Source organism: Mustela nigripes, chromosome 14 (genome assembly GCF_022355385.1).
Source record: "Mustela nigripes isolate SB6536 chromosome 14, MUSNIG.SB6536, whole genome shotgun sequence".
Lineage (NCBI taxonomy): Eukaryota > Metazoa > Chordata > Mammalia > Carnivora > Mustelidae > Mustela > Mustela nigripes.
In genome coordinates, this window is record NC_081570.1 from 29,748,512 (window position 1) to 29,771,985 (window position 23,474).

At 44.4% G+C, this 23,474-nt stretch overlaps 1 protein-coding gene across 19 annotated transcripts in view; it reads left to right on the plus strand.

The window, feature by feature from the left end:
* MACF1 (microtubule actin crosslinking factor 1) overlaps positions 1–23,474 on the plus strand; it is a 338,037-nt gene that overhangs the window by 13,423 nt on the left and 301,140 nt on the right. Inside the window, exon 1 of one of the 19 annotated variants that reach the window (XM_059377362.1) lies at positions 875–994. The exons of the other annotated variants lie outside the window; for them this stretch is intronic. Coding sequence (XP_059233345.1) covers positions 901–994 — 94 coding nt within the window. The 5' untranslated portion in view covers positions 875–900. Of the gene's footprint in view, positions 1–874; positions 995–23,474 lie in introns of those variants that run through there. 19 annotated transcript variants of the gene reach the window in all.

Here is a 23,474-nt window from a genome sequence, read left to right on the forward strand (position 1 = left end):
CATCCTTGGCCTGGTTTACTTCATGGTGCTTGGCGTGCCCTCTCATTTCAAGTTCAGTTTCTTCCGTTTCTGGAAAACCCTTTGTTTCTGGGATTCCGTGTGGCCTCAGTGTGGCCTTCAGCCTCTCACTGCAGCCCTGTCTGGATCCTGCCCCTGTCCTCCTTCTGACCGTGTCTAGCTCCGGATCTATCTAGGTCTTTCGCTCTCTCCCTTCCCCTCAGCTTCCCTAGGCCCTTCTCCTGCGGCTGCACAGGCCCGGCCCGGTTTCCTCCAGTCAGGGGCTCCCTCCTTTGTCCCAGCGGCGGGTGTAGGTCAGCGCCGAGCCGGGTGCCCGCCCGCTCCTCCTGTGGCGTCGGCCCGGGGTCTCCCCGCCGCTGCGGCCCGCCCAGTCCTTCATTCACACGCGCGTGGGGCCTCCCTCCCGGCGGCTCCCGCCTCCCTCGGCCCGCGCCCCCTGCCCTGCCCGCGGTGGTCCGCAGCTAGCCGGGCCCCGCGTGGGCAGTCGGGGGGCCCGGCCGCCGAGGCGGCGGGAGAGGGGCGGGAACCTGCCGGGCCTGCCGCTCCTGACAGGAGGAGTCGCCGCCGCCGCCGCCGCCGCCGCCGCCGCCGCCGCGCCGGGGCGGGCTGAGGGAGGAGCGGAGCGAGGGGTGGGGAGGCGGAAACGCGAGCCGGGACCGGCGGAGTGCGAGCGGCCGGCTGCGGGCAGGCTGAGGAGCAGAGTGCTACTGCCAGGCCGGGCGAGGCGGACGAAGAGCGGACAGCGGAAAGGGGACAGCCGGGGCGCCGCCGCCCCCGAGCCGCACAAAGGGCCGAGGCTGGGGCCGCCGCCGCCGCCGCCTCAGCGCGCGGGCCTGGAGCCGGCGCTCGCCGGGGCCCGGGGAGAGCGCGGCGCGGGCGGCCATGGCCGGCTACGTGCCGGGTCAGCAGCCGGCCAACCGCAGCCAGGAGAAGGAGTTCGTGCAGGCGTACGAGGATGTCCTGGAGCGCTACAAAGGTGCGGCGGGCGGCGCGGCGAGGGACGGGCGGCCGGGCGGGGTGGCGGGGTGGCGCCCACCCCGGCGTCGGGGCTGGCCCCGGACCTGCTCTTTCTCGGGCCAGCTTATTTGCGGAGTTGAGATAAGCCTGCGGGAGACGGCGCTTTCCCCAACGCTGGCTACATTAGCCGCCCTACTATCTGGAAGGGGGCGAGCCCGGGGACTGCCTCCCGAGCCCCGGCGCCGTAGGGAGTTGCCGGGGAGGAGGAGGAGTCGGGCGGGAGAGGCCTCCCGGTCCGCTCCGAGTGTCCAGCTCCTCTCGCCGAGGCTCGGGCGGCCGCGAGCCCGCCCGGGGGCTCTCGCCCCCCTTTGTCTCCCTCAGTCTCCGCTCCGTCGCGTGGCGGCCGGGGTCGGTGAGTGTGCACTTTTGGGGAGAGGCCTCCTCCCCCGCGCAGCCCCGGGGGCTTCGAGCCGGTGGAGGCGGGGGTCTGCCGCCGCTCTCCCTCCCACCGAAAGGCTTGCCGTCGACTCGGGTGGCAGCCGGGAGGCGCTCTGGCCGCGCAGCCCCGCACTCCAGTGCCTCCTGCAAGGCCTGGGTGTCCGCGAGAAAGTTTTGACAGGCGGAGGGTCTGCGGACTGCGGCTCCCCGACGTGTCCCCTGATGCCCGAGGCGCCCTTCGCGCTCGAGGCCGGGGTGCGCGCTCCCGGGGGCCCCTGCCCTGATCTTGAACATCCAGGGCTGGGCTTTTGCTTTGTGTGCCAGTTGAGCTTTCCAGCCCGGGAGATCCCCCCCCCCCCCCCGAAACTTCAGAGGCAGCACTTTTCTCCTATTTTATTCAGCGGCGCCCTTGTGACTGGGCCTCTAGTTTCTTTTCATCGGAAGGAAACTTCAGCCCTTATGACTGAGTCCAGCATACTTGTTTACGACACCTAGCCAGTGAAGGGAAACTAATGCAGAAGCTGTAAAACCCTCCCTCTTTTTCTTCCCTTGTGGCTTGGGAATGCAGCAGGAGAGAGAGAGAAATGAAATGCTGAAAGGGACCTGCTGAGGAGGTCTGCTGGTTCTCTTCTGCATCAGCTTCTGTAAGCTGTCCAGGTTTCCCTGCCTGCAGCAAATGTTCTGTCACCCCCCTGTGGTCTTTCTTTTAAGAAATGTGGTTCATTTCAGAGCACAAAGAGGTTAGATTGTACTGCTGAACTTCATTGAAAAAATGCTGCTAAGTGAATGGTTAGTTCCCTTAAGTTTCCTCGCAGGCTTTGGAGCAACACTGCGCTCTTCAAAGAGAGGACACTCTGTGCCTGTGTTGGGCTGTGAGAGCTTTAACAGCTCGCAGAATTATAACACAAATAGGTGAAGAAATCTCAATCTCAGCACCTCGCCGGATCATGTTGCTGGTGGCCTCCAACTGAAAGGAAGTTGGATTCCTAGCAAATGAAAGGAGGAAAGAAGGGGGAAGTAGGGCTGGTTTCAGGAGAGTCCTTTTAGCTGGCTCACTTAGTTTGGTTTCCTCTGAAAAACTTTGATCAGGTGTGTAGGAATTTGATCCTTTCCAGGCACAGATCTCTTTCTTGGGAGGAATGAGTTGAAAATGGCCAAAATAAATTAACTTGAGCTGTTTGAATGGTTGTACAGGCTGCTCTATGATAGTTGTAGAAGAATTTCTCATCCCCCCCCCAACTGCATCATTCTCACTGGGAAGTCAGGGTGGATTAGGATCCAGGCCTTTGTTACTTTGCTGTATGGAATTCTTGCATTTTCCAGACTTAGAAATCCCCTTACTGCCTTTATGGGAGAACACTTAGCCTAAGCTAGAATCAACAGAGTGAGCAGGGGTGTACTTTGTGAGAACAAAGACCAGAATTAGTTTTGGAGAGACTTGGGGAAATAGATACTGATGATGTTGGGGTGCTAGGCTCTCATTGGTTGGCCACCAGATTCCTTGGATCTTGATCTCTCTCTCTCTCTCTCTCTGCTGTAAATTTATAGTCACCTCATTCTACAAATGAAACAGGATTTTTGTATTCAGGAGAGCTAAAGTTTTCAGCTGCATAAACTGTCCCTGGAAGGGGCAGAGGCTAGAAGGGAAGTGATGCATTTGCTTTGTGAAGGGAGTAGAACAGTATGTATTGCAGCTGTATTAGGAATGGTTGTCAGGCATGGATTTTCCATAATTGTGCCTGGCAACCATTTCCCTGTGTGTTGGTAGTGAGCATGGTTTTGGCAGGATTAGGTGATTCAGCATGGACATAAACACTCTCTCTCATTTCCTAAATATCCCAAAGGTTCTTTCAGAGCCTGAGTGTCCAGCAAATAGGACGTAGTAGCTAATAACTTTCTATCCTAACATTTCAGAGTGGGTTGCAACCAGCAGAGCCAGGACATGTTCTTAACAGTTCTCCAAAAAGCAATTATTAGGTACCTATTGCAAGTAACACAGTGTTAGGCGCTGGAGATGCCAGAATAATGAGTGAGATCTGGTTGCTACCCTTGGTTATTCACATCTAACAAAGGAAAGACCTATGCAAATAAGTAATTATAATACTATAAGTGCTAGAACAGAAGTATGTATAAAGGACTGTGGAAGTAAAAGGAGGGATGAATATTTCCACTTGGGGTTCATTGGGAGATTTGACAAAGGAGGTGACCCTTGAGTGGACCTTTAGGGATGAATGAAATTTAGTCAGATGGAAGAGGGTGGGGAGGAGAGAAGACAGGAATAAATACCACATGCAAAGGTTTGAAGGTAAAAGTGAATGGAGGGGTGGGTTCAAGGAACAGAATGTGAGTAGTTGGGTATGAACAAACAGCAAGAGTTTTGGGAGCAGATGATACTGTAAAGGATCCAGAGTCCAACTTATAAAGATTTTTTTTATGGCTTTATTCCATGGGCAGCGGGGGAGTCATTGAAAGTTAAAAGTTAAAAAAAAAAAAAGCAACAAGCATACCAATTTTATTAATTCGTGATAGAGGACATACCTACCCAGTGATTGGAGTACTCATATTGCTGTCTGGGACACCCTTTTCCTTGTACCGTAGTGATTATGAAGCTAGTAATCAGATGGTTGCTTTGTACACATGGAAACAAAGAAAAGAGACATGCCTTGTTTTGAGGAATATTTCATCCAGATGATTTGGGCCACTTGCAAAATTTTCCTTTCAATGGATTGAGGTCCTTGTGAACACCAAAGCAAACTAGGAAAAACAGAGAGGTAGGAGAACGAGGATCTGATTCTTTCCCTGGGGTCGGGACAAACTCTGTGGAAGTAGCAGGCCACAAATGGGCATAGTTTTAGATTTTAGAGAAGTTTAAAAAGAAACACAATCCAGGTTCCTGGTGGTTGGTTAAATAGAAGGGTAATGTGTAAGTTGATTTGACTGGAATTAGATTTTGTGTTTTCACAAAGCCCTTATAGACTAAAGATTCTTTATATGCCAGGCTCAACTAGGAGTAAAAAACATTCACATTTCAACTTTGGTAACATGGGCTATCTGGTACTTAAAAACTTCAGAGTTCTCAGTAGGTCCCATGGATTATACAAAGTAGTTATGACCAATATTTATTTATTGTATCACAAAAAAGAACTTAAAGAACTTACTGTATAGAAGGAGTGAAGGGTCTGCACATTATTTAACATTCAAAATTAGCAAGACAGCACAATATAGTAGAGATGAGGCTTTGAATTTCTTTAGTCTTGTGGTCCAGTCCTAGTTCTGCCATTTAACATCTCCCTTGGGTTTCACATCTGTTAAAATGGGAATGATAATACTAACTCCTTGGGATTCATGAGATTCATGACCTCCTGGCACATATTAGGCAATTCATGTTTAGAAAAACTTCCATGTAGGGGCACCTGGGTGGCACCCCTCTCTCTCTCTGCCTGCCTCTCTGCCTACTTGTGATTTCTGTCAAATAAATAAATAAAATCTTAAAAAAAAAAAAAAAGATTTAGAAAAACTTCCATGTAGATAACACTTTATTTTTTACAAGGTAGTTTCATATTTATTATCTTATTTGATCTTTATAATATTTTGTAAGGGAGGTATTATACACATGGTTACATTTAGGCATGTAGACTTAAATTATTGTCTAAGAGCCAGGATCCCAGATTTCTAGATGGTTTCACATTATATCACAGAAGGTAATCTTAAAATCAGCAGTGACCTGAGTTAAGTGAGATAATTGTGAAAATAGTTTAATTGTTAATATCACTGTTAGTTTTTAGCATTTGAACTATACTTCCATCCCTTATGTGGTATACATTTCTAGATCTCTGAACTGTGGAGAATTTCTTCTCCTTTCCTTTTATTATGGGAGAGGTTTCATGGTATGTAAATTACTTTGACATTTAAAAATACATACATATTTTTAAAATTTTAGCAGGCTCCACGCCTAGCATGGAGTGCATCTTGGGGCTTGAATTCACGACCCTGAGATCAAGACCTGAGCTGAGATCAAGAGTCAGACATTTAGCCAAGTGAGTGAGTCATTCAGGCATGCCCCTCCACTTCTGAGTTTTTTAAAGTAATCTTTACACCTTGGTAGGGCTCAAACTCAGGACCTTGAGATCAAGAATCACATGTTCCATGGAACATATGAAATTTGTGCTCCATGGAACACTTTGAAATTTTTATACAAAAACAATGTAATGCAAAGTGATGAAGTTTTGTTAACACAGTGGTTAGAAAATATAGGCTAAGGCTTTAATATTGTTTAACCAAGCGACTCTCTGAAGCAGCCTCTTGGTTAAATGTAAATTCAGTTTTTAAGTTCCTTTTTAGAACACAGCCCTTGAATTGGAGTGGATAGCTTCTAGACAGAACAGTAGAATAATTGCTGCTTCTGGACATGGACACTGTTAATTCAGAAAGTGAGTCAAGTCCATCTGCTGGGAAATCACAAACTTTGGCCACATTCATGCTGTTGAAATCATAAAATGTGTGCATGTGCTAACAGTGCTTATGGGAGCTACTGCTTTCATCTTGGGCTTGCCTGGCATGTGACATAATACACGCCAGGGAAATGCATCAGCTGAGGCCTTATTATCCTGGTATTTTTCAGTGCCAGTTTTTGGAGATGAGGGTAGAAAGAAAACTGTTCAGAGTACACATTCCAAGATCAAAGGTCACAAGGTAAACACAACGCAAGATGAATTTGTAGCATTTTTCTCAGTGGTCTAGAAAACACCCAAGGCCCTCCCAACTTAAATAAGGTTGGCCCTTTAGCTTCTGGTAATTATATGTTGAGCCATGTTGTGATGAGGTTATATGGTGTGCTAAAGGTCCTGCTTTTGCTCTTCATGGTTGTTTGTTTAAGATTTTGTTTATCCATTTATTTTAGGGAGAGAGAGAGAGAACACACGAGTGGGTGGAGGGACAGAGGGAGCGGAAAAGAATCCCAAGCAGACTACATGTAGAGGAGCCCAGTGGGGGGCTAGATCCTACAACCCTGAGGTCATGACCCAAACTGAAATCCAGAGTCGGCCACTCAACTGACTGAACCACCCAGGCATCCCACTTTTCATGGTTTTGATTGGAGTTTAAGCTTCTCTTGTCTGTCTTGCTTCTACTGGGGCATTTGCTCATTTCTGGTCTGGAGGAGCCCTTTTAGGCCTGTTAGCTTGGTATGCAGTATCTAAGAATGTTTATTTCAACTTTTGTGGGGTTACTTTTTTTTTTTTTTTTTTTTTTGAGAGAGACTACAAGAGGGAGGGGCAGAGAGAGAGAGAGAGAGACTCTCTGGCAGACTCCATCCTGAGCATGGAGCCCAACTAGGGGCTCGATCTCATGACCCTGAGATCACCACATGAGCCAAAACCAAGAGTTGATGCTCAGCCAGATGCCTCGTTTTGGGTTTCTTCTAATAAAATATTATTTTTCCTTCCAGAATGTCTCAGTTCCTGGAATAAATTATAATGAATCACTGATTCTTTGTCTCTAACTTTCAGGGCCTTCCATTGTTTGACTTATTCTGCATACCTAACTGTATCAACTGTTGTTGTCCAACACAGCTCTCTGCTCCATTTGGGCTGGTCTCAGTATTCCTTCCCCTTAGGTCTTCATATCTGCCCCTGTGCTTTTATGGTCTCTCTTCCTGAAATGCTCTCTGCCTTTCTCTCTGATTATTCAAATCCTACGTTTTTTAAAAAGAATGAAAGCTAAGTGTGGGAACTTCATGCTCCATGCAGCTTTCTCCCCTTACCCCTTCAGAAATTAATCTTTTCTTCCTTATTTTTTTTTTTTTAAGATTTTATATATTAGAGAGAGAACGAGCAGGGAGGGAGGGGCAGAGGGAGAGAGAGAGAGAAGCAGACTTCTCACTGAGCAGGGAGCCTGACACGGGACTCGATCCCAGGACTTGGAGATCATAACCTGAGCTGAAGGCAGATGCTTAACCCACTGAGCCATTCAGGCACCCCTCTTCTTCCTTATTTGTACAGTGTCTGCCTCAGTCTCTTACCTCTATTCTGTTTGTATTATTTTTGCATTGCCTCATGTCTGTTAGAATTGTTTCCTTAATGAAGTTTTATGCTCTTACAGCGCAGGCACTTTTTTTTTTTTTTTAAGATTTTATTTATTTATCAGAGAGAGAGAGGGGGAGAGAGCAAGCACAGGCAGACAGAATAGCAGGCAGAGGCAGAGGGAGACGCAGGCTCCCTGCCGAGCAAGGAGCCCTATGTGGGACTCGATCCCAGGACGCTGGGATCATGACCTGAGCCGAAGGCAGCTGCTTAACCAACTGAGCCACCCAGGCGTCCCATTTTTTATACTTCTTTTGTATGTGGTTGATTGTCAGGGAGTTTCTCTCAGGAGAGAAGGGGCAATCATATGAGCACTTGCAAGTCATATTTTAAAATTTTCTTTTCAATTATAAAAGTAATATATGTTTAATGTGGAAATTTATAAGAAATACAGGAAAGTATATAGAGTTTTAGAGTGTGTGTGTGTGGTGTGTGTGTAGGAGGAGAGTGAAGAGGCAGGCCAACCAACAGCTAGATGTGATCTGCCTGGGGAGAATGCCGTGCTCAAGGATAGGCCCTCTTTGGCCATCTGGGGGTCTGATACCCTCAGCTTGTTGTGGCTCCGTAAATTTTTGTGACAGTGTTAAGTTTATTCTCATTGGGCACAAGCATTTATTTTTCTTTCTCTGTTCAGAATTTGCTTTCTTCTGCATAACCATGTGTCAGTCATCTGAAATGTGCCAGTGATCAGGGATGGTTTGGGTTCTTGCCTAGGACAAGTTAATTAATTGGTCAGTCAGTATCCTTCTTTTGGGCAAGGGCTTTGCCAGCTGTACTACTGGATTCCCTCTCACCATAGCTAATTTCTATTGTGAATTTTGTTCAGAAAGGTAAACATAATTCCTTTGTGTCAATGAAAAGAATGAGCTTGCTTGAAGTGTCTTGGAGCAGAGATGGTTTCAGCTCGCAGGAGTATGTTGGATTGAGATATATAGGAAGGATTTTTTTTTTTGGCTGTACTTTGTAGTCAGTCAACAGCAGTAAATAAGCTCACATTGTAGTGCACTCTGCTAGCTTATAAGCAGATACTGTGTTGGGGAAAGTGGTAGTGGGGAGTTGTGGGGGCACTGAGAAACATTAATAGAATGATATCAGGATTAGGGGTGGAAGGAGAGAAGGTCCTGAATGTTAATATAAAGAACCATTATAAAATGGACAGGATTAACGCAGTGGCTGTGTAAATGATGGATGAAAGTGGAGCTTTATTCTCTAGGAGGCCACTGTTGTAATTGTGTCATGAGGTTAGATTAAAGGATGTTAAAGAGGAGAGGTGTATATTTGAGAGACATTTTGGACAGGTACAGGGACTTAAGTTGTTTTTTATTTTAATTTTAATTAATTCGTTTATTTATTTATTTAAAGATTTTATTTATTTATTTGACACAGAAAGATGCAGTGAGAGAAGGAACACAAGCAGAGGGAGTGGGAGAGGGAGAAACAGGCTCCCCCCCCCCCCCAACTGAGCAGGGAGCCTGATGTGGCACTCAATCCCAGGGTCCTGGGTCATGACCTGAGCCAAAGGCAGCCACTTAACCAACTGAGTCACCCAGGTGCCTGGGACTTAAGTTTAGATTTTAATATTGATAATCCTTTTTTAGGAGATTTTGCCTTGAGAAAAATAATTAATTACCCCTAAAAAGCCAGGGTTATTCCAAAATAAAGTCCTCTTTCTTCTTGTATAAAAATCTTCTTTTGAGGATTTTTACTCCATTCTGAATTTGTAAGATAGGGCTGTGAATTTAGGGCTATGACTAAAGGTTGTATTTCAAAGTCTTGTCATTTATTTATTTTTTTAAAGATTTATTTACTTAGAGAGTGTGTGTGTGGAGGTGGTGGGGTAGGAGAGAGAGAGAGAGAGAATCCTTAAGCAGACTCCCTGCTGAGTGCAGAGCCATTCCTGGGCTAGATCACATGACCCTGAGATCTTGACCTGAGCTGAACTCAAGAGTCCCATGCTTAACCCAGTGAGCCACCCAGGTGTCCCCGAGTCTTCTAATTTAAATTAACAATGCTGAATGCCCCAGAACACCTATTCTACCCATTTTCTGGACAGGTTTCCTTGTATGTTTCCAGGAATACCTGCTAAGAATTGCATCAGAAATCCTCTTAAATCCCTTCTAAAATCTTCAATTATATCTTGAAATGCTAATCTCCTAGGGTGTCAGGGGGCTTATTTGGAGGATCCATTCATTCATTTAATTAATAAACATTTATTGAATGTCTTCTCTGAACCAGGCAGTAGGCACAGTGCTGAAGTAACAAAGATTTTGCCCTTGCATCTATATGATCTTACATTTTTTTTTTAAAGATTTTATTTATTTATTTGACAGACAGAGATCACAAGTAGGCAGAGAGGCAGGCAGAGAGAGAGAGAGGAGGAAGCAGGCTCCCCACAGAGCAGAGAGCCCGATGCGGGGCTCGATCCCAGAACTCTGGGATCATGACCCGAGCTGAAGGCAGAGGCTTTAACCCACTGAGCCACCCAGGCGCCCCTGATCTTACATTTAATGAGGAAAACATACTGGCAAACGGTTAACATCCATTGTAGTGATTGCTATCATGGAGCTAAATGCTGGTGCGATGGAAGTGAAGAGGAGTAACTACCAGGGCCAGGGTGGAAAAGGGTCAGTGAAGGCACCCAAGAGGACATGACTGAGCTGTCAACCAAGAGATTCGGGACTTGGGGCCATAAGTTCATATAAAGGGCATTCTGGGTAGTGTGAACCATGAACAGAAGTGAATGGATGAGAGAGCTTGAGGAGGAAATATAGAGTATTAGTAAGGTCGGAATGTAGGGTGTGAGGGAAGAAGTGAGATGAGGAGGGAGAAGTGGGCAGTCTTAAAGTGTTGAGTGGCTTTGATTTGATCCTATGGGCTTTTGGGAGCCATTGAAGGATTTGGGGCAAGGAAGGCTATGATTAGATTTACATTTTGGAAATATTTTCCCTCTGGCAATAGTTCGAGGAAGGATTACAGGGACAAGACCAGTGACAGAACAGTTAGGAGGTTGTTACAGTAATTTAGGCAGGGAGTGATTAGAGTTTAAGGTTGTGCAAGTAGTAATGCAGCCAAGTAGGCAAATCAAGAAACCTCCTTAAGGGTTAAATCCATGTGTTTTGATAACTAATCCAGTGCGGTGTATGAGGGGAGAGGGAAGCACCTAGGATGACTTGCAGGTTTCTGGCTTGGGGTTCTGTGTGGGTGAGTGATAATCATTCACTAAAAGAGGGAATCTAAGAGTAGGAGGTTGTTTGCAGTGGCTTGCTGGCAGTGCTGGTGCAAGGAAGGATATGGAGTTAGTTTGGGTTGCACTGAGATTGAGGTTTCTTTGGGATGCTGGGCAGAGGTGCCTAGCTGGTAGCTGGCTGTACAGAGTATGGCGCTCAGGAGAGGTATGGATGGGCAGTTGTCAGCTTATGGAATCAGAGGAGTGGACAAGGAGATTGCTGGGAGCATGTGTACCATGAGAAGAGGTTTGAGACAAAAACTCTGGGGACCTCCAAGGAGCGGGTGGTGGTTTAGGAGGAGAGAAGGAGGATCCCCTGAAGGAAACTGTCCAGCAAAAGGGAGTGCCCAGAGATGTAGGAGGGAGAGAAGTGAGTTCAAGAAGGAGGCCATATCACACAGTATGTGATTATGAAGAAGTCAAGCAAGATAAGGACTTCGGGCTCCAAAATATAAAGATCCCCTTTCCTGGAGCATTTCTAGAGTTGTGGGAACCCCAGTCCTGAAAGCAGTGGGTTGGGAAGTGAATGAGAAGTGCAGATATGGAGTCTGGGAGTTTTGAAACCTGAACTTGGCAGAAACAGGGGAGGAAGGCATTTGAAGGAAGGGGTTGTTGGGAGTTTTGTTTGTTTATTGTAACATAGAGATGTAAACATGTTTAAGTGCTGTTTGGAAACAGTCAGTAGAGAAGGAGAGATATAATAAAATTCAAAGGAGAGAGAGAATAATCTATGGGAGAATGGGTTCTGGAGTAAAAAGAGGAATGTGTTTGATGAAAAAGATTAGAAGGGAGGAAGGCAAGAATGCATGTGGTTGGCTACAGGTGTAGGAACGTGAGGGAATGTTCCCTGATAGCTCTTACCCTGTCTTTGAAGTGGGGGGCAAAGTTATCTGCAGAAAGTAGGAACTCTGCGTATGTGCACGTGTGTATGCACTTGTGTATATGAGCACATCCCCTCTGTCTAGCTGCAGAGGGAGGTGACCTGGGTGTAGATACTTGAACACATATAGGAGGATTGATCCACGATCAGCTTTCCAGCATAGGTTTGATGGAAGAATAAGTGGTTCTTTTAGAATAGGGGGTCCTTCCCCAAAAATGTAACACATCTGCTTGATTATTGTTTGTATTGCTCTCTGGCTGGCTTGTGTTTGTTCCCCCAGCAATATTGTAAGCTCTTTCAGGGCAGGAGCCAAATATATAACTTTTGCATTCCTTTCTATCATTTCATAAAGTCAGGGCAGAGATTGATTCTTACCTTTTTTTTTTTTTTAAAATTTCATCTGACTTTTGTCATTAGGGCCATCTTGACTTGTAAGGCTTTTCTCACCTGTGGTCTTTAATCCTCATCTTACTATCTGATGTGGAGAGTGCTGGACTCACTGGTAAGAGAGGGGAACTCCATGCTTTGCATGGGTATAAATCTCACAGGCTAGCTTCGCTACTCTCCCAGGGTAGTTGAGCTTAGAAACATTTGTGCTTTCCATGAAGGCTGTGGGATTAGTATTCTCTAGTCTGTTTGGACCAGGCTTGTGAAGACCGGGGTTCTTTGTAAGACTAGACAGAGTGGCCATTGTCTCCACAATATTCAGCCTCCTCCTTGTTTATTTTGGCAGGCGGGCAGCGAACGTGATGGATTTGTTCTCATGACTCACAGTCCTCCCTGCCTTACCTTAACAGGTTCAGCATAATCACTACCTTTCAGATGGCGATAGTGTCCTACAGCATTTATCTGACCTTTATATCTGAAAAGAGTATTGGTTACCCTTTCCTTTGTCCTCTTCTTGCTTGGGTTCTTCCCTTTAAGTCTAGGGAAGAGGATATTTCCTGATGTATTAGGTAGGTCCTGCTCAGAAGTGACTGAGGTCTTCTCCCTTTTAGCATGCTGTGCATCCTTTGGTTATTAACTGGCATGGTCCCCACAGTGTAGCTTGTGTTTTGCTCCTTGTTTTGTAAATTTGGACTCTGTATCGGATAAACCTGACATGAGTCACTCCAGGGAGTGGAAGGTGTGTCTCCACTAATTTGGAGAATCTTTGATCTTGTTTCAGTCCCCGGTTTGGCTTATCAGGTACAATTTCTCTCTATGTCCTACCAGAGATGTGTGTTTATACTCATGTCTCTTGCCTCTGGTTTCACATATTGCAGTGAGTGTGTGGCATGCCACTTGGCATGTATGGATTCTGTCTCTGTCCTTGGCATCGCTGGCAGCAAAAATGCCTCTAAGAGCCTCTTTGAATGTAGTAGAGTTTCTAACACTGAATAAATAGAGTTCATAAACCCTCTGCATGCCGTGTAGGAGTTTACAGTATACAATAAACATTACAAATGACAAAAGACAATGAGGAATGTGTAAGCAGTTGAATAAATAATGGAAGGCCCCCCCTCATTTAGCTATCATTTTCACAGTAGAAGATATCCCAAAAAGAGACCTAGTCCTGAGGGAAATGGGACCAACAGGGAAAAGGTCATCTTCTGTTCCAACTTGGATGGCAGGGCAGCTGTCCTCCATGGCTTTTTGATACCAGGCAGTTTCTCTATAATCCCCTTTCTCGTCATGTAGGATTTTATGGCTGTTATCTTTCTGCGCAGTGGGGACAGGATCGTAACAGGGCCCTCCCTCTCCAGCAACCCGTGGCAGGGAGAACATCCAGAAGATTTGGGTCCTCTGGTACAATGATCTCTGTAATATGAGGAAGTTCATCCCAGACCTACTGCAAACACTCCAGTGCTCACAAATACCACAAATGAGCCATGAGCTCTGGGGTCAGGGTTGGGTTTGAAAGAGGCTGGTCTGCCCTGGTGTGGGGCGCCTCTAGATGGTAAGAATGTAGGACCCATCCCAGCCTCTGTTGTCTAGTTTCCCAAATGGAAAACTGTGACCAGGGTGGTTTAGTTGAGATGCTTTGAGGTGCTTCTAACAACTATCTCTCAGAGGACTGGTTCATTGTTTTTATTCTTGTTATTGTTAATAAGTACAATAACAGTATTCATATAATACTGCTTTTTTATTTTTTTTTAAAGATTACATTTATTTGACAGCTGAGCAGAGAGCCCAATGTGGGGTTCGATCCCAGGACCCTGAGATCATGACCTGAGCCCAGGGCAGAGGCTTAACCCACTGAGCCACCCAGGTGCCCCATAATACTGCTTTTTTAAAAAACAAGTTTTATTGGGGTGCCTGCGTGGCTTAGTAGTCTGCCTTCAGCTTAGGTCATGATCCCAGGGTCCTGGGATTTAGCCCCTCATTGGGCTCCCTGCTCAGTGGGGAGTCTGCTTTTCTCTCTCCTCCCTGCTCCTGCTCCCTCTCACTGTCTGTATCTCTCTCAATAAATAAAATCTTTAAAAATTATTTATTTATTTATTTTAGAGAGAGAGGGAGAGAGCATGTGCCTGAACCCAGGGGAGGGGCAGAGGGAGAGGGAGAGAAGCAGACTCCCTGCTGAGCACGGAGCCAATTGCAGGGCTTGAACCCATGACCTGGAGATTATGACTTGAGCCCAAATCAAGAGTTGGATGCTCAACCAACTGAGCCACCCAGGCCCCCCAATACTGCCTTTTTAAGGAAGAATGGGGAACTGTCAGGGGCTGCAGTTTCCCTCCACCCTCACTGTGGCAGAGAGGGAGCATTAGATTCTCATCTGTTAGGCCTCCTCTCTGATCATCCTTTGGGTGGCTCCTGGGAAGGAGTGAGGCAGCCAAGGCCCTGGCATAAATATGTTGTTGAGAAGGGATAAGGGGCAGTATCTGACATACTGTAGCACAGGCGGTATGCTAGTAAGAGAAGATAGGTGTGGGGGCAGGATTCAGGGAGCTGGGAAAGGCGGAAAATATTTATTGCCATTATTAGTTGCTTCTCTTTGGCTTTGCCTACGTATGTTGTCTCAGAGCAGAGCCAGAACCCTAGCATTCTTTTGCTTTTCCTCCTTCTCCTTGATTCTGTCTCATTTGCTGTCTGTCTCATTTGCATACATAAAGATGTATAATACCTTCAATAAATAGACTTGTGAGAATAATGGAAAGTTAAAAGCTCCAGTAAATTGAAAAGCTAGGTGGTGATTTGATTCCTTTTTTTTTTTTTTAAGATTTTATTTATTTATTTGACAGAGATCACAAGTGGGCAGAGGGGCAGAGGGGGGGGGGGGGGGGGTGGGGGGGTGGGGACAGGCTCCCTGCTGAGCAGAGAGCCTGATGGGGGGCTCGATTCCAGGACCGTGAGATCATGACCTGAGCCAAAGGCAGAGGCCTAACCCACCCATGTGCCCCATTGAGTGTGGTCTTTAAGTATAACAAGTGTTTTTCTTGCAATTCATCATAAACCAGAACTACCTGGTAGCATTTTTTATTGTGTTTTTGTTACTTAACTTTTTATGTGTTATTTGTCTGAACTTCCCAACCTCACTGTGATCATGATCTTGTTGAAAAGTATAGGTAATGTTGAATGAGATGCATTTCATGGATTGAACCCCTTTGCAAATGGCAGTCGTTGTCCTATTTCTTTGTATTTCTGTCAACTTCAGGCATCCTTCATGATGGGTTTTTCCACGTGGTTGTTCCACAGACATCTCAAACTCTCTGTGTCCAAAATGGCTGCCATCATTTCCATTCCTACCTCCAGACCTGCTTCTCCTCCTGCATCCCCATCTCTGAATGCCTTCCTCACCCATCCAGTCAGCTTCATACAGTCTTCTTCTCTCTCCCTCATGCTGCCCAGGCAGTCACTCTTTTAGCAGGTCCTGTTGATTCCATCTCTTCCATCTCCTCTGTCATCACCTCCAGCCTCATTGCCTAGGCCTGAGCTCAGGGCCTTATTTCTGCTGTGATTCCTCCTAATGGTTTAATGCTTTCTTCCCCACCAGTCTTTTTTTCACACTCCTACCAAAAAAAACCCCACCAAACTTCAGAAGTACAGAACTGATCATGTCTGGTGGTGTAAGAGAAGATAGGTGTGGGGCAGTATTAAGGGGGCTAATAAAGATAGAAAATATTTATTGCTATCACGAGTTGCTTCCCTTTGCCTTTGCCTGCATATATATATTGTCTAAGATCAGACTTGGACTCCCTGCATTCATTTATTCTCTTCCTTCTCCTTTTCTTGGGTACATTTCATATTTTGATTTGTAAAGATGTATGCTGCTTGAGACCCCTCAGTGGTTCCCACTGCCCATACAATAAAGACTACGCCTGCAAAAAAAAAGTGTAATTCCTGCCTGCTTCTGTAACCTCATTTTCCTTGAAATTTTCACCTTTTCGGGAAGAAGATGTGTTCAGCTGCCTTAGCCTACCAGGCTGGAGAATGTCTGTGTGTGACCACGTTGTTCCCCTTGCCTACAATTTATCTTTCACCTGTGTACCTCACCTGCCAGCAAATTCCAGTTTACCCTTTTCTCTTTTTTTTCCTAAGATTTTAAAAATTTATTTGACAGAGAGAGATCACAAGTAGGCAGAGAGTCAGGGAGGAAGCAGGCTCCCTGCTGAGCAGAGAGCCCCATGCAGGGCTCCATCCCAGGACACTGAGATCATGACCCGAGCCTAAGGCAGAGGCCCAACCCACGGAGCCACTCAGGCTCCCCTCCAGTTTACCCTTGAACACAATTCAGACATTGTTATTTTTGGGAAGCCTTTCCTTACCCTTTCTTCCTACCTGGTTAGTCTCCTTTCTCCCTGCTGTGGTCCTCTGATATGCATATTAGAATGGATTGTGGTTTGGTTGGTCTTATGATTATCTCCTGTACACAGGTTAAGCTTTGTTCCTGAGCCTTAGCACAGTGCATAGCACATGTAGATGCTGGAGAATTGTTCAGTGAATAAAGACTCTGCACAGATTTGCTACAAATGTTGTTCACTGCATGAAATCAGTTTAAATAATAAATAAGAGGATATAGCAATGGATATGAACAGAAAATATTCCAGGGATTCCTGTTTCTTGGATAATAACATTAGATTGTTAGAATGGCATGCCATTTTTGCTCTTGAAGAATTTCAAGAAGGAAATAGAGCACTTTCATGGGTGGTATAATTCTTCATTTGGTAAAGATAGGAAACTGAACCAGTTGTTCTTCTGAGGATCCTTTTAGATTCCTGGCTCTCTACCTGAATGTTTGGCCAGCTTAACATCTATGGTTCAGTATGAGATGCTTATGTGCTAAGTGCTTTGTGTACACTAAATATATAATCTATTCTTTTCAAGAGTTGAAGGGCAGTATGTTACAGCAGATGGAGAATTCCACTGTGCAGAATATAATACACTTCTCTTACATGATCTTCTAAGTCCCATCTCATGAAATTTTAGGACTATATATGCCCCTAAGCTCTATTTCTCAAACTCTCTTTCTGTTTTAGAATGTTATAATTCTACTTCACCTTACTCCCAGAACTCCTCATTACTGTCTAGAATATTCTAGTTTTTTTTATTGTCTTAGTCTTCCTCTCTACTAGAACATAGCCTCCTTGAGAGTAGAGATTTTTATTTATTAACTCTTGTATTCCCAGCATCCAGAAGAGTGTCTGGCATATAGTAAATACTCAAGAAATATTTGTTGAGTGAATGAACTGGAAATGATCAGTTCAGCTCACTCTTCTTGTTCCTTGTAGGGGAATGAAATGAGGCATGGAAAGGGTCAATAACTGGCTCAAGATTATATAACTAGTTAGTGCCAACACCAGATCTCACCAGGTGAGTGGTGGTTTTTTTTTTTTTTTTTTTTCATGAAATCATGCTTAGTCATAAGTTCCTTTTATGTGATTTGATACTGATGTGCTTTGTGAACTTAACTGTATATCCCTATGAACAGAGTTCAAGGGAGTAAACTAATATGGATGGAGCCCTTACTAAGTGCCAGGTGCTTTATCTCATTTAATCATCACAAGTAACATTCTAGGACAGTACAAAGACATTGGTAAGATCTTACAGATGAGGAAACTAGGGTTTAAGGAACCTAAATAACTTGCTCAAGGGTCACAGCCCTGGTAAGTGACTGATAAACTCCACTTTTACCTTAAGGTGTTATAAAATTTTTTGGATTTGTGGTCTAAGTTGCTTTAAAATTTGCAAGTTAGACTACTCTTGAAAATGGTCTGATTTGAATGGCTCAAGTAGAATTGCAGAAATTGTTTATATATTAAGACAACCCCTTGTAACAGTGGGGTTGGGTTGTGGTAGTAGGGAGGAGTTTGTAGGGCTCTTGAGCCAAAACCGAAAACAACCAACAATCCCATGCTGTGGGGTATACCCCTACTCATTTAATTTAAGTTCAGACTTCCTTTTTAACCCAGACATCCAGGACCACTGTAGGAAGATGATTATGTCATACTCTTGTGCAGTGCAGCTGCTTCTGAGTGTGTTTGGTAGGGCTCTTAGCGCCCAGAGCACAAAGACAATGTCTAGAATGTAGGACAGGTAGAGCAGGAGAGGAGTGAACCCAATTGAAACTAGCTGTTTTTGTGGTAAGTAGGCAGATGGTAATTACCTGTGTTGCTCAGAGACCTGAGCTAAGAGTGGGGGTGGGAAGAGGTCACACCCATTCTTTGAAGATATGATGGGAGTAAATAACTCTTAGTTTCCATTTTACTCCAGAAGGATTCACTCACCATTCAGAGTCACATCGGTGATGTGGATTTTTGAGTTGGCACCTTTTCACCCCAATCATCCAAGCATAAGGGTAACTTTTTTTTTTCTTTTTTTCATTAAAGAGGTCCCCTTGGATTCTACAACCATTCATTTTCATCTCCCTGTTAGCTTCCTCTCAGGTTGCTTTGTGTTGCCTGCCTTTAGAAAGGGAGTAGAGGCAGAGCCCAGAGGAGAGAGAAAGGGATTAAGAAGGTGGCAGAGAAACAAAGGCTTAATTAGGAGATTCCTCTGTCATTTGGGACTTGGGTTCTTTTGTGAGCTGATTGCTGAGATGGGGTGCGGAAGAGTGTGGCACTTGGTGGTGGCGGTGGCGGTGGTGGTGGTGGTGGGGGGGGGGTGTGAGGACTGTTAGCATCTGTAGCCCCTGGGACCTTGTTAGATGTGCAGAATGTTGGGCTCAACCCCAGACTGGCTGAGTGTTTTCATTTTAGGAAGATTTCCAGGTGATTCTGTGCATGTGGAAGTTTAAGAAGCGTGGAGTTGGTGGTTAAGTGGTTCATTGCAAGGGTCTATGGAGTCTGATAGCCCTGGGATTGCAACCTGGTTTGACCATTTAGTAGCAGTGTGATCTTGCATAAATTTAACTTCTCTGTGCCTCAGTTTCTCACATACAGAATAGGGGAACTCCTATCTCTATAGGGCAGTTGGGGAGAATAAATGAAATATTGATGCATTTTGTAATTGATAGTACCTTAGATAAAATGAAATTTAGTAATGTCTATAACATACCAGACGCTGAGCCTGGCACAAAGTAAGTAATAAATATTATTACTAATAATTAAGTTAGACAAATTTATAGGAATAAAAAGCCTCTCTTTTCTCTCAGTGTCCTTGTCTGCAATTTTATAAAAGTATAGTCAGTGTGTGTATATTCTTTGGTGTTTACTTAGCATTATTTGATAATAATAGTTGCAGCAGCAGTTAACAAATATAGCACTTATTAATGTGCCAGGCACCATTTTAAGTACTTTATATATAAATTCTTTCAGTCATTAGAAAAGCCATGTGAGATATGTATTATTATCCCTGTTTTCAGATCAGGAAACAGAAAGGTTGACTTGCCCAAGATCACACAGCCAGTAAGTTGTAGAGCAAAGATTTGAATTGAGACAGTCTGATTCTAGCATCCATGCTCTTCTATTTTCATGGATTTCTGTTGTCCTCAAATTTATGTGGTGTAGTGGAAATCAAAAGTCTTCGATTGTTTACATGACTCTGCCACTAGCTTACTTGTGACCTCGGTCAAGTCACTTCACTTGTCTAGGCCAATTTCTGTAATAGAAAAATGGGAGACTTAGAGTTTATAAGGGGTCTTCATTTATTCATTTGGCACATAGTTATTAAAATAGAGAGTTTGGTAGAAAATCATTATCTAGGGAATTGGTTCAAAAGTTCTTGTTCAAGCAGGTTGGTGTATTTAAGAACGGGGGGTTTGAATCTTGGCTCAGCCACCCCCTGGCTGTATGGTGTTGGGCACCTTAACCTTTCAGACATTGATTTATTTCTTCATTAGTGTTGAGGAGAATAATGCATACCTTGCAGGGATATGTGAAGTTTGAATAAGAGTCATGTGGATCAGGGACGCCTGGGTGGCTCAGTTGGTTGGGCAGCTTCCTTTGGCTCAGGTCATGATCCCAGCGTCCTGGGATCGAGTCCCACATCGGGCTCCTTGCTCAGCAGGGAACTTGCTTCTCCCTCTGCCTCTGCCTGCCATTCTGTCTGCCTGTGCTCGCTCTCCCCCCCCTTCTCTGATAAATAAATAAAATCTTTAAAAAAAAAAAAGAAGAATCATGTGGATCAGCCCCTCACATATGTGAGGCACACAGTGGATAATCAGTATACATGAGTTAGTTCTCTTTTCTTCTGTCCATCCAGGGATGATTAGGGCAGCAGATATACCAGGTTCAGACAGAGTAAGAATCTATCTTGGTCCTAATGTGTTTTTTTCATAATGATGTTCTCACTGTTGGGAGACTAGAAATAGTAGAGAAAGAAGTGTACATATAGCCAGGTCCTGTCTTTTAAAATAACCCATGATTTGATTTAAAAAAAAAAAAAATATATATATATATATATATATATTTATTTATTTATTTATTTATTTGAGAAAGAGCAAGAGTGAGAGAGAGAGCAAGTGAGCACACTCAAGGGCAGGGGCAGAGGGAGAGGGAGGAGGAGAGAAGCAGACCCCTGGCTGACATGGGGTTGGTCTCAAAACCCTGAGATCCTGACCCGAGCTGAAATGAAGAGTTGGCTGCTTATCCAACTGAACCACCCAGGCGCCTCACCCACATTTTGATTTTAAATTAAATATCCTTTCAGAGTGTATAGTTTATAATAGGATAAATATCAATTAAAAAACATGGTATATTACTTTCCTGGGGCTGCATGACAAAGTACCACAAACTGGTGGGGCTTAAACAACAGAAATGTATTGTCTTAAAGTTCTGGAGGCCAGCAGTCTGAAATCAAGGTGTCAGCAGTGAGGGGAATTCCTTCTGAGGACTGTGGGGGAGAATCTGTTCAGGCCTCCTAGCTTCTAGTCGCTTCAGGAGTTCCTTTGCTTGTAGACAGCATTCTCTATCTCTGCTTTCACGTCATTTGTATGTGTCTCTGTGTCCAAATTTTCCCCTTTTATGAGAACCCCTGTCTGATACTGGGTTGGAGTCCATCCTAATGAACTTTGAGCTTCATCATGTGTAAAGGCTGTATTTCCAGGTAAAGTCACATTCACAGGTACTGGGGGTTGGGACTTCAACATCTTTTGGGGGACACAGTGCAACGTATAATAGAAGGTTTAGCTACTTTCTAACTTAGAGAGAGGAGCGTATATGAAATTAGCTTTTGCTAGTCTCTCTTAAGACTTATTGCTAAGATTCTCTGAGTAGGGACACATGAAGAACTCAGGTTTAACTCTGCTCTTGCTAATTCTGCTCCCTGGTTTTGGCTGCATTTAAGAAAGAGCTGAGATGAATCTGGTTTTTTAGCTTCCATGGGTGATGTTTCACTTTTATGGGCTGAATGGATTAATAATAGTAATAGAAGTAATAATAATAGGGGTGTCTGGATGGCTAGTTGGTTAAGCAGCTGCCTTTGGCTCAGGTCATGGACACTTTTATGGGCTGACTGGATTAATAATAGTAATAGAAGTAATAATAAGGGTGGCCTGGATGGCTCAGTTGGTTAAGCAGCAGCCTTTGGCTTGGGTCATGGACATCTCTGAATCCTGGGATCAAGCCCCACATCTGGCTCACTGCTCACTGAAGAGTCTGCTTCTCCCTCTCCCTCTGTTCCTCAACCCCCAGCTCATTCTCTCACTCAAATAAATAAAATCTTAAAAAAAAGAGAGAAAAAATAATAATAATAGTTCCCATTAGTTGAGTTTTTACTGTGTGCCAGGGACTGTGTTAAGCACTTTATGTACATTAGCCCATTTAATTTGCAAAATGGCCTCATGAAGTAGACATTATCATTTTTTTACATGAGGGAAAAGTGGGGTTCAGCCAGTGAAATAACTTTCCCAAGGTCACATCTAGTAAATGGTAGAGCATGCATTTAAATCTACCTCTGTGGGACTACAAAGCTCCAGCTCTTAGCCGTCATCTTTTATGTTATGCTTTCACTTCCTTGAATAGAACTGTCTGGCCTGAGTCTCCTTCTTTTCTCCAAAAACTCCTGGTTCTGGAAGCATGCCGACCAAAGGGGTCAGGAAAGTGACCTTTACTTGCATTCTTATGAGCTCTTATTGTTTGCGAGTGGGAAAGGGACTGTGACTTAAGCTTGCACTTTTTACCTAGTAGTTTAAGACTTGTCAAGGGGCCCTGGTCAGGTATGAGAGGTTGCGAGTTCCTTTAAAACACAAATACTGTCCTAAAACTGAAGAGGAAAAAAAAACACAGTTCACCTATGTTTATCTAATCTCTTTATTATTACTACAGAATTAGATATGCTCATTGTAATAAATTTAAGCAGTATAAAGGAAAAGGTAAAAGTTCTCTTTTCTAGTCTTTTTCTCTACTTTGTCCCACTGGTCAGTGTAACCAGCGTTCAAGGTTTATTCTGTATTCTTCCAGCTTTTCCTTTGTGAGGCTTATTTCAGAACTGCCCCCTTCCTTCCTTCAGTCTTTTGAATTGGTCACGTCTCCTCTTGTCTCATAGCCTTACCTCTTATTTATTTTTATTGCCGTATATCCGGCTTACTGTTGGGCCTCCATTTGGTACTTATTTTTGTTTTGTTTTTTTTTAAGATTTTTATTTATTTATTTATTTGACAGAGAGAGATCACAAGTAGGCAGAGAGGCAGGCAGAGAGAGAGAGAGGAGGAAGCAGGCTCCCTGCCGAGCAGAGAGCCCGATGCGGGACTCGATCCCAGGACCCTGAGACCATGACCTGAGCAGTAGGCAGCGGCTTAACCCACTGAGCCACCCAGGCGCCCTGGTACTTATGATTTATGTCATTGCCAGAGCCAACCCCTCTCCTGAAGAGTCTTTCCCTGTCTCTCCCAGTGAAATCTACTTATTTGTGGAGCTGAACCTGTCCAGCTGTCCCATTAATCCTTTGTAAACCATACTAACCTGAGATTGCTCATTCTGCTTCTGAACTCATAGCATTAGCTTATACCGCTCATTTCAGTATAATGTTGTATATTGTCATGGTATTTTATTATTTGCATTTAAACTTCCCATATTTTTGTCCAATTAGATGTGCTCCTGGGACTCATAGATTATGATTTATTCTTCTTTCTAGTCCTCATTTTGCTACCATAGTGCCCTGCATTTAGCACGTATTCATGAAATGTTTGATGCGATTAGATTTTCTTAATACTTAACACCCTTTTAAAGAGTGGGTGCTCAGAGCCGGAAGGCTAAGGGAACACTTAACTAATGACATCATCTTGCCTGCCCGTCAGTTTGGCATGTGCCACCAAAAGGAGTGTCAGGCAGATGAAATAACTTGTGTGACAGGTTCTATTTCCTCCTCTAATGAATGGGATTAAGACTCCACATTGGGGAAAAGAGTAAGTGTAGGAGTAGGGCTGTCAGGGGGTTGGAAGGGAGGATGCTACATTGTTAGACATAGAGATTTTTATTGAAAATATAAATAAAAGGATGGTGTAATGCTGAGAGAA